We start from the raw sequence: 11,110 nt of genomic DNA, 5'->3' as shown, positions 1-11,110 counted from the left end.
AATCGGAAAGAAGGCACACAACACGAACTTACCTAAGGAGCGCGGTGTGTCGGAGGTAGAGTGGCTCAGCCTGAAAAAAGAAAGTAAGTCTTCAGACAGCAATCTCGCCAGATTCAAACGCCAATCCTCCATTCGAGTAGCAGCCGTGGCATAGGAGAGATCCATGTGGAATTCATCCAGCGTCGGAGTCAGAGGCAGCTCAGGTTGTCAATGCATGGGCCAGTCTGTTTCCTCTGGAAAACGGAGAAAAAAGAACTTTTTCTTCCAGTTAGCACTGGGAGGAGGAAGAGGAGAAAAGAAAGCGGTTTGGTTGCGGGCTTGGAAATCAAAAAGACCATCGGCGCGCCGAGCGAGAGCGAAGAAGCAATGAAAAAGGGGAGCTGACCAGGAGACCTCACAAACTTCGCAGAGTATCACGAAGCCACACAGAACCTTTATGGAATTGGGAGTTAGCTGACCTAAGGGAATCCTAAAGTAGCGACACACCCCGGACAAAAAAGGATGAGGAGGCAAATGAAGGCCAGATACAAATTGTTCCGTAAAGAAAGTACATGAACCGGGCGGAGGGTCGAAGTACAAGTTCACACCAGTAGGAATGATGGGGCGAAAGCTGGTAGGGATTTCGTAAGTGTACCGTAGGTCATCCCAATCCAACTCAGCGAAAGTTGAAGCGCCTGGGAAGTGTTCCGCCAACAAGGAAATCCAAGAAGGAGAGGCCATTGCAGGGGAGATTATCTCAGGAGGCAGAAAGAACAGACGAAAGGAGGAATCTTAGAGAAAAAAGAAGAAGCACGGCGCAGTCTCAGAAACGATCAGTCGCTGCGGCGACGTTTGAGTACTTCGTGGCGATGGCGAACCATAACAAAAGGGAGAGAGGAAGAAGATACTTATAGGTATGGTGGAGGAAGGATATTTTCGTAAATCAACAACGGACAGTGGACGCAGGGGCGGAGGCAGGTAGGGAGCGCTCTGTGATGAGCCTCGAAAATATAACCGGAGGGCATTATGGGAAAGGCGAGGGCTCGAAGCACGAAGCGTCCCCTAAAGGAGGCGCTCCAACCAAGACAAAAGTATACGGAAGAACCAGCAGGAAGACAGGTGGTGCAGGTCAGCAGGCTTCAGGAACATACGAGGCAAGAGTTGGCTCGGGCCGGGCTAGGTACAAAGACAACTATCGGAGGAAGAGCTACGTGACCGAACAAAGCGAGCAAAATGAGCAAGGGCAAACAGATTAGCATAGATCTACTAAAACCACGGACGACCTGCTAAGGAAAGAAACAAGTTAAGGATGCATGAAGGGGAAGCGAGACAATCATCCGAAATTCAACACGACCATACGATCAAGTACAATCATGGGAGGTTCAGCATCAACACCCAAGAGGTGAACATTACAACACATCGCTCGTCATACAACATCCGAGGGAGAATGCGCAGAATCAACGGAAGCCGGAGGAAGGAGCCCGGGGTCGGCTGGCGCTGTATCGGAAGACGCAGGATCAACGGACGCATCAGATGCAGCAGCAGGAGGGGCCTGGGCAGAGATATCCCCGAGAGCTGGATCGGCCGCAGGTGGAGGAGCCTCCAAGAGGAAAAGTCCCTCATCCGCTTCAAAAGAAGGGAAGGTGTCCTGCAGCAATTCTCTGGTCAGGCGAGCTGTGTCCAAGAACGTGGCGGGAGGTGTCGAGCGTAGGAAACCCTGCTCAAAGGCTTGTCTGACCCACCAGCGGCCCCATGACAGAGCAACAAGACCATCCAGCGTCCCAGCTTATGGAGAAAGAAGGAAGAGCGAACGTAGGCCAATCTGTACGCCTTTAGCCGCTCTAATTCGCCAGCCCGGTACACCTCCAAAATGTTCCGATTCTCCTCAGCTTCGACGTGGGCCAAGGACAAATCGCTTTGGCCCTGAGACACCAGTTCCTGGGCCTTCGATAACTCTGTTTGTAGGGATTGGAGGGTGGCTTGGCACGCTTCCCATTGAGTCCGCATGGTTGTTTCCCGGCCAGCGGCAGCACTAGCCAGGGCCTGGGCATCGGCCAAACCCATCTGCAAGAGCTCTTGACCTTGCCGTAGCCGCGTCAACTCCTCTGATTGGGAGAGCAGCTCTGCCTCTTTGGCCTGCAGCTCAGAAACTGTCGCCTGATGACGATCCCTTTCAGAAGCTAAGGAAGACTCACTTGTCTCCAAAGCCGCCTTCAGCTGCTGAAGTTTATCGAGGGCAGCATGGGAAATGGCCCGAGCAGAGGCCGCCGACTCCCCGGCGGCACGAAGGTAAGCATCCAAGCTTCCAAGAGAAGACTCGGGAGGAGTGGAGGAGGCCGCAGGGTGCTCCAGTTCCTGAAGGCGTGCCTTGAGTGTCGCGTTCTCTCGCTAAAGCTCGGCCGCACGTTGCACGGCGCTCAGACTCGCGGAGCAGGTCTGTAGATAGCCGGACGAAGGGAAATGAGGTTACAGAAACACACAGATACCAGGAAGAAGAAGAGAAAGAGCTTACCGCTACCAGGGAGCGAGCAATTTGATCGAACTCCTCCAAAGGGGAACTGCTCTCCCAGAACTGCCGATTGGCTGATTGCCAGGAGATGGCCAAGTCCCCATAGAAATTGACCCTACCAAAGATAGGCGATAGGTCGGCAGCGGGCACGTAGGCCGGGCCGGTCTCTGAAGGAAGCCTCCAAGAAGACTCAAAGGCCAGGTCCGCAGATGGCAGTTCCAGATTCGGCACAGCTGAGCTCATAGGCACGAGAGGAGGAGAAGTTGAGCGAGTTAGCGAGCCCAGGGGATGATCGCCAAAGGACGAAGGCGAGGCAGGTAATATACTCTGGATTGGCAGCGGAGCGGTCAGGTCCGATGGCGGGTCTGCCACCTCCAGATCAGAGGCCTTCTCCCGGGCCAAGCTTGTCTCCTGGGGCAAGCTCATGTCCGATGACCTAGTGGGAGAGGAGATGCTCAATACGCGTTGACGGCGAGGAGGTGGAGGAGAAGTTGCGGTGACTGGGGCCGTCCTTTTGCCCTTGCGTGTCAGGCGCAGCTTCATAGTTAGAGGAAGAGAAGGCACTTGTCCTGCAGGCGATGGCTCGGCCGTAGGTTGGTCAGAGGTGCAAGGCAGGGCTGAGTCCGCTGGATTAAGTGCAGGTGGCTCAACAAGCATCGGAGCCTCCTCCGCATCAGAAAGTCGGGGTTCCGAAAGTTGCAGACCGGCGGCGACGGCGGGAGCAGAAGGTAGACCCTGTGTTAGCTCCTCATTCAGAGCTTGTAGAACGGCCACCGCGGGTGTCTCTCGACTGGCGAAGGAACGGAGGATTGCGGCCACTGCAAAAATAAGAAGAAAAAGCACCTCAGTTAGTGAAGAGCAATATACAAAAAGATAATGACTTACCGAAAGGAGCTCCAATTTCGGTAGGGACAGGACTAAGGCCAAAAACATGCAGGATGCCTTCCAGCATCAGCACAGACAGGCGAACAACGACACCTTTCAGCTTATCCATAGCAGCGGAGCAGGCAAGTTCATGGACATGCGAAGGGAAGTCCGAAGCGAGGAGGGGATGCCATTGGGAAGGCCCGGCTAAGGGGACGGGGGGCTTGAGGAAGAAGAAGCGAGACCTCCAGCCTTTATTGGAAGAAGGTAGGTCATCAAAAAACTTATGGCCCGGCTTAGCCTGAACATTGAATACCCCCGCTTCGGCTCGCCGGAAGGAATAAAAGTGATGGAATAGTCTTGCGGTCAAGGGGATTTGGTAAATGCGGCACAAGATGATGGTTTCGCAGACCGCTCGGAACACATTGGGGGCAAATTGAGAGATACCAATCCTGCAATACTGACTCAACTCAGAGAGAAAAGGATGTAACGGGAAGCGAAGACCGCCTACGACCTGATCCTTAAAGACTGTGATAAACCCTTCGGGGGGAGAAGAAGGATGTTCGTCTGTCGTGGGAAGGCGAAGCTCATATGTGACGTCTAGCCCCAAGTGGGATTGCAGTGAAAACAGGTCGTGATGGTCTAAATCAGAAATGTAATGTGAATACCAGAGGGGGTCCTTACCATCCATGGCTGTGGAGAGCAAGCAGGCGAGGGGGATGAAGATAAGAAGGGTCACAGGTCAGGCGCAAGCAGGAAGACGAGGAGCTGCACTGCTAGAAACGGCTGCAAACGAAGGGAGGAGGAAGGCGAAGCATCGGGGTAAGGAAAGCGGACTGCCTTTAGGGTTTATAAAGTCCATTCATTCCTAGGAAACATCGAGAGGTGAGCCGAATATCTTTTTGGGGTAACGTGCCTCAACGCCGTCGGATGAGGAACAAGCGCCGAAGGGTGCAAAAGGGGGTCAGATGCTAGCGTCAGGAGGCGTGCGCAGTAAAGGCGTCGGACAGGTGTCATCGCAAGAAGAAACGCATTAAAGATCGACAAGGCAAGGTAATCATGAAGGGGTGTGGCCTCAAAAAAGAAGCATTCTTCGTTAAAAGCTCGAGGCTGGGCGGGAAATCTCATGAAGCTGCAGAAGCCAAGCAATTCAAAAGGGTCGCAGGTAAGACAGGGCATTGGAAGCGATTGCCAGACCAGAAAAATAGCAAGCAGGTCTGTGGGGATGTTCCTCGACCGAGCAAGCAGCTCTGCATAGGTAGCCCTGATCCGATCAACTGACCAGGCGCGTCACGAGAACTGCGGAGTCATCATAAGATGCAAGGGTGTTGTGGCCCAAGGGTGGAGTAAGGTTTTTACGCTCCCCCTCTTATTCTTAATTCTATACCATGCGTGATGCAATTGCAGGAAAAGACGCGACGCAAATGAGTAAGGCCAAAGCTAGCAATAGCTACCAGATTAACTAAAGCAAGAGGAGCGGCGCAGGCAGGACGGATGAAGGGAGTACATCTAGGCCTGTGTTGTTTGAAGTTCTTACTGGTCTCGGACCAGCGCTATCGCCACCGGTCTCGGACCGGAGTATTATTACTGGTCTCGGACCAGCGCCATCGCCACCGGTCTCGGACCGGAGTATTATTACTGGTCTCAGACCAGCGCCATCGCCACCGGTCTCGGACCGGAGTAACCCCAGACTCTCGCCTCAGTGCGAGTTATAAGTGAGCTCTACTCTCACGCCCAACGACCTTTCAGGTCGGCTCCCATGCGAGAATTAAAAGTGAGCCCTGTGCTCACGCCCAACGACCTTTCAGGTCGGTAGTCCCAGACTCTCGCCTCAGTGCGAGTTATAAGTGAGCTCTGCTCTCACGCCCAACGACCTTTCAGGTCGGCTCCCATGCGAGAATTAAAAGTGAGCCTCGTGCTCACGCCCAACGACCTTTCAGGTCGGTAGCCCCAGACTCTCACCTCGGCGAGTTATAAGTGAGCTCTCACGCCCAACGACCTTCGTGGTCGGCTCCCATGAGAATTAAAAGTGAGCCCCATGCTCACGCCCAACGACCTTCTGTCGGTAGCCCCAGACTCTGCCTCAGTGAGTTATAAGTGAGCTCGCTCACGCCCAACGACCTTTCGGGTCGGCTCCCAATTAAAAGTGAGCCCCTGCTCACGCCCAACGACCTTCAGGTCGGCTCTCGCCTCAGTGCGAGTTATAAGTGAGCTCTGCTCTCACACCCAACGACCTTTCAGGTCGGCTCCCATGCGAGAATTAAAAGTGAGCCCTGTGCTCACGCCCAACGACCTTTCAGGTCGGTAGCCCCAGACTCTCGCCTCAGTGCGAGTTATAAGTGAGCTCTGCTCTCACGCCCAACGACCTTTCAGGTCGGCTTCCATGCGAGAATTAAAAGTGAGCCCTGTGCTCACGCCCAACGACCTTTCAAGTCGGTAGCCCCAGACTCTCGCCTCAGTGCGAGTTATAAATGAGCTCTGCTCTCACGCCCAACGACCTTTCAGGTCAGCTCCCATGCGAGAATTATAAGTGAGCCCTGTGCTCACGCCCAACGACCTGTCAGGTCGGCTCCCATGCGAGAATCGAAAGTGAGCTCTGTCCTCACGCTCAACGACCTTTCAGGACGGCCCCCACTCGGGGATCAAAAATCAACTCCTCTGCGAAAATCATAAGCGAGCTCGGTGCCTATACCTGACTACCTTTCTGAGGGATATGCCTCACCTTGAGCGGAGCGTTTTCCATAATCAGGTCAGCTTTACTTTACGTAAATTTCAAATATGCAGCAAATACGCAGGGCAAAGGATGCGGAACGTCATCTACCCTACTCCTAGAGCGTCAGTATTAACTACGAAATCAAGTTCTGCGCGTTCATCACAGTTTTAATTCTTAAAGCTTTGTATCAGTTTTATTACTCAAAATCCATACATAAAGACGAGGCATGACGCGACTTTGGTTTCTTACATACAAGCCAGTTTTTTTTATGAATGCTGCCTGGATTAAAATTGAGCAGAAGAGATCAGGCCGGAAAAAGACAAAATACAAGGGTAGCAGCATAGTTCAGCAAGAAGATGGTACAGCCAAGGCCACAAGCAGGAACGTCATATGACAAAGGAGCCACTGAGACAACTATCCCCAAGACCAGCCTTAACTCGTGGAAGGGACTGGCCATGGAGAATGAGCACTTCCACGCGAAGACCTGTCGGGAGACTCAGGGGCATTCTGAGCCCGTGCCAGCTCTGCACGTAAGGAGTCGATGACCGCCTGTTGCTGGGCGATCGTGTCTTGCTTGACGTCAAGGCACGTACGAAGATGGGATAACTCCGCCTCATGCTCTTGAGTCAAGCGTTCTCGGAGGCTAAGTTGGCGCTGCAGGCTAGCCTGGCATTCCTCTTTCCTCGCCTTTTCCGCATGCACACAGTGCGTCGGCAGACGGTACTGATCTTCCACGGAACGCAGGGCAGCCTTCTGGCGATCCCGATCCTGGGACACGCGCTCCAATTCGCGTTCTCTCACGACAAGTAGCGAGGTGAGCTGATTTATCTGCATTTGGGAGGGCGGTTGATCAACTTCGTCAGAAGAAGGAGAATGCATATTAAGGGGAGAAAGAAAGCAAGTAGGAGAGCCAGAATGGAGATGGATTGGATAAAAGAGTGACCGTGAGGCTCTTTATAAAGAAGGCGGGTGCCCGAGTCAAAGCAAGTGAGTGGGGACGGTGCCCCAGGCGACTACCGATGCAATTAAGGAGGCATGGTATCCCAGGCGACACGACACAAAGATTGATGTGAAAGCCCAGGCGACGCGATGCAAGAGTTGGTGCGTGACGCAGGAAGCAGAGCACGCAGAGATATGCTGAGGTCACAGAGATGCGCTGAGGTAGAAGCACGGAGATATGCTGAGGTCCCAGAGATATGCTGACGTCGTAGAGAGGTGCGAAGGTCTAGTCAGTCAGACTGTCGTCCTCCTTCGACTAGACTTGTGAGGGAGGCTTGTGATACGGTTGGTAATGGAGGGGCCCATGAGGAAAGGATTAGAAGAGTCAAGGCCATATGGCGGTCAAAAGTCAAGAGGACGTGGTGGTCGATAGTCAAGGTAATGCGGCAGTCAATGGACAGGCTGACGGGGCAGTTAAAGGCAAGCAGGTGTGATAGTCAGAGGTCAGGCAGGCTGGTCAATCAAGGGGGCAAAGCAGTCGGAAGACGAGGGAAGACGTCAGTCGGAACACAAGTCACGAGTCGGCATCAGCAGGGTTGTCCAAAGGAAGTCCGAGCTACAGGCCTGTGATTCAAGGAACTGGAAGTATAGGCCAATGGGTCGGAAGCGGCAGAGCTGATCAGAAGCAGCCCGAGCTACAGACCTACGGTTGGGGGCCGGGAAGTACAAAGCGTAGGATACAGGTCGGCATCAGCAGGGTTGTCCAAAGGAAGTCCGAGCTACAGGCCTGTGATTCAAGGAACTGGAAGTATAGGCCAATGGGTCGGAAGCGGCAGAGCTGATCAGAAGCAGCCCGAGCTACAGACCTGCGGTTGGGGGCCGGGAAGTACAAAGCGCAGGATACAGGTCGGCATCGGCAAGGCTGTTTAGGGGAAGTCCGATCTACAGGCCTACGATTCAAAGAACTGGAAGTGAGGCCCGGAAATGCGAACCACGGGTGCAGGCCGGTGCAGGGACATAATGGATCGGAGGAGCTGAGTAATACGGGTGCGGAGAATCCCAACGGTCCGCCGAGGAGAGTCATTGCATATCGACACTGCGGGCGAAAGCGGAGATTCCTAAAACGAAAAGATTCCCTCATAACCAGTAGTAGCCTGCCAGCTGTCCCCCACTACAAGACAAAATCCATGTACGAAGGCGGAGGTTCCAAAACGGAAAGATGCTCGCACAACAAATAGCAGCACGACAGGTGTCCGGAATTAGGCGACAAAGCCCAGCGTCTAACGTTTTTTCTGACAGGATGGCAGGCTCCAAAAAGGGGAGGCATAAAAGGCGAAGGATCCATCGTATGCAGGTATGCGCACACACTCTCTGGTCACTTTTTTCCACAACTTTTTTCCTTCTTCTTCTTTCTGTTCTTTCTGGGGGAAAAGGACCTGACTTGAGCGTCGGAGGGCATGATCCGGGGACTTTTTCCCTGGGTTTCGGTCTCTAACGTGAGGGGGGAGATTGTCTGAGTGTGTGCATGGTCCTGCAGCAGCGTCAGCCACCCGTGGGAGCCGAATCATCTTCTACGACCTTCCGTCAACCATCGGGACACCTCGACCAGTCTTCGTCCGACTCAGCCTCCGGACGGGATCAATAATAAAAGAAATTCGAATCCATCTAGTGTCAATCATTGCAGTAGAAAAGACATTCAATTCCAAAATAATATATCGAATGAAAGATGAAATATTTTATCTACCAGCTCTTTAGAGGTTCAAGTATTATTTGATAATTTGAACACCAACTAAAAAGGAATACAAATGATGAGGCAAAAGAATTTGATAGTGAAAGCATAAAGACTTCGGAAATGGAAGATGGAAGTGACTTTCTAAATTTATAAGGGTAAAAAGGTCATGAAATATAAATCCTAATTGAAGATAATAGTGAATCATAATCGTCTTTAAATATTAAAATAAGGGTTGACATTTTTATAATGGTCAAACAGATAGTTTGGTCCACGTTAAACACTGATGGGATCTAGGAAGATTCATCTGGTTTCATAGTAGCTAATTTTGCCCGGCAAGATAAGATTTACTTGGTCCACAATTGCTATATAGAACCTCTAGCCGTCATTACTGACCTCATCAATCTCACTCCCACTCTCTATAACACTCCTCCACTCAATCTCCGGCTAGACTATGGACGATACTGAGGAGATCGTCGTCATCGGCGCTGGCCTCGCAGGCCTCGCCGTCGCCGTCGGGCTTCACCGGAAGGGGCTCCGCAGCCTCGTCCTCGAGTCCTCCGACACTCTGCGGGCCGCCGGCTTCGTCCTCAATGTATGGACCAACGCCTGGCGAGCTCTAGATTCCCTCGGCGTCGGTGACTCCCTCCGCCGCCGCCACCTCCGCCTGCAAACGTAACTCGTATCCCAACCAAACTACGATCTCCAATCTCAAAATTCCGACTTGACCTGTTAAATTAATTTTTGCAGAGCGGTTGTTTCCTCTGCTTCCTCTGCTTCGCTCGTCACGAAACTACCGGCCAAGGAACATGAATTGCGCTGCGTGAGGAGGAACCTCCTCGTGGAAGCTCTCGCCGGGGAGCTTCCCCACGGCACCATAAGGTACTCATCCAAGGTCGTCTCCATAGAAGATTCCGGCGAGTTGAAGCTCCTCCACTTGGCCAACGGATCCACGCTCAAGGCTAAGGTGGTCATCGGCTGCGACGGCATCAACTCGATCGTCTCCAAATGGCTGGGCCTAAAGCCACCGACTTTCTCCGGCCGGCACTCCGCCCGTGGCTTCACCGTCCTCCCCGACGACCACGGAATGAAGCCGGAGTTCACGCAGTACAACGGAGAGGGATTCAGAGCAGGGGTGGTGCCCTACGACGAGAAGAGCGTCTACTGGTTCTTCACTTGGGCTTCCAACGGAGAGAAAGAGACGATCCACGACGCCATGATGGTGAAAGAGTTTGTGCTCGGAAAGGTGAAAGCCTCTGAGATACCAGAACAAGTCGTCGAAATCATAGAAAAGAGCGAGCTGAGCAGTGTGGCATCCGCCCCATTAAGATACAGATCGCCATTAAACTTGCTGAGCGGAAACATGTGCAAGGGAAACACCTGCGTGGCAGGCGATGCGTTCCACCCCATGACTCCTGACCTCGGGCAAGGAGGCTGCTCGGCCTTGGAAGATGGAGTCGTGCTGGCCAGGTGCTTGGCGGAAGCTCTCTGTGGAGGTGGAGTAGGAAATGGTGAGGAGGAGCAAAATCGCAGGGTTGAGGTAGCGCTGAAGGAGTACGAGAAGGCTCGGAAATGGAGAGCCTTCAAACTAGTTGTTGGTTCATTTGCGTTGGGATTTGTCCAAGAAAGCGGCAACTGGTTTTTGCGTCTGGTGAGGGAGAGAATTTTGGCGGGTTTCATGGCTGAGAGTCGGTTCATCGCAGCAAATTTCGATTGCGGCAAATTGTAAGATCAGTGTGCCTTGTGCTGTTATATATTGAGGGATTCACGAGCATTCGATTCGGAGTACGAGCGTCTATAGTAATGGATGGCCTCTAGAAGACAATTGTCTTCGGATTTGTCCTGTGGGCAAATCTGGGGAGAATCATCCACTTTCAGTAAGGGTCAGTAAGGATTTAGACATCTTGATTAAAAAAAAAAAAAATCAAATTTGATGTTATCTAGACTTCTAATTCTGTTAGATAAAATTGACTATTGTTGTACATTGAGATTGGTTGAGAGGTTTAAAAATAATTTAAGTTCCATATATTTGATAAATATTTAATCTACTTATAATGAATTTAAAACTTGAAAAAGATTTTCCCTTCCTATTTTTTGATGTAATAATTCGTCTAATTATTTATTTGACTATTAAAGAACAACTTATTTTGATGTAATGATTAGTCTAATTATTTATTTGACTATTAAAGAACAACTTATTGAGCCAAGTCAAGCCAAGCCAGTTCCCTATCATTGGATGATCAAATTGAAAGATAATATATAAATCTTATTGTTTATATGTTATTTAAAATATCTATTTGTTAAATAATATAAATTGTTATGTTTTTGATATTAGGTAAATGCGGACATTGAAGTGTTATGTTTGAAATAGAAGTAG

General features: G+C 51.5%; 1 protein-coding gene across 1 annotated transcript; it reads left to right on the top strand.

Annotated features, from left to right (window-relative positions):
• The first annotated feature begins 9,150 nt into the window (after positions 1 to 9,150).
• LOC122040008 (monooxygenase 2-like) lies at positions 9,151 to 10,509 on the top strand. Its single transcript, XM_042599397.1, has 2 exons — positions 9,151 to 9,408; positions 9,484 to 10,509. The coding sequence occupies exons 1-2, from the start codon at positions 9,188 to 9,190 to the stop codon at positions 10,460 to 10,462; spliced, it is 1,200 nt and encodes a 399-aa protein (XP_042455331.1). The 5' UTR covers positions 9,151 to 9,187; the 3' UTR covers positions 10,463 to 10,509.
• Positions 10,510 to 11,110: the final 601 nt, after the last annotated feature.

Source organism: Zingiber officinale, chromosome 2A, assembly GCF_018446385.1.
Source record: "Zingiber officinale cultivar Zhangliang chromosome 2A, Zo_v1.1, whole genome shotgun sequence".
Taxonomy (NCBI): domain Eukaryota; kingdom Viridiplantae; phylum Streptophyta; class Magnoliopsida; order Zingiberales; family Zingiberaceae; genus Zingiber; species Zingiber officinale.
This window is presented reverse-complemented; position numbering and strand designations above follow the sequence as displayed.

Bases quoted from the DNA above. Each gene is read 5' to 3' on its own strand.
- LOC122040008 (XM_042599397.1), top strand. From the start codon at position 9,188: ATGGACGATACTGAGGAGATCGTCGTCATCGGCGCTGGCCTCGCAGGC. The intron at 9,409-9,483 runs GTAACTCGTATC...TAATTTTTGCAG, and splicing joins CGCCACCTCCGCCTGCAAAC to AGCGGTTGTTTCCTCTGCTT.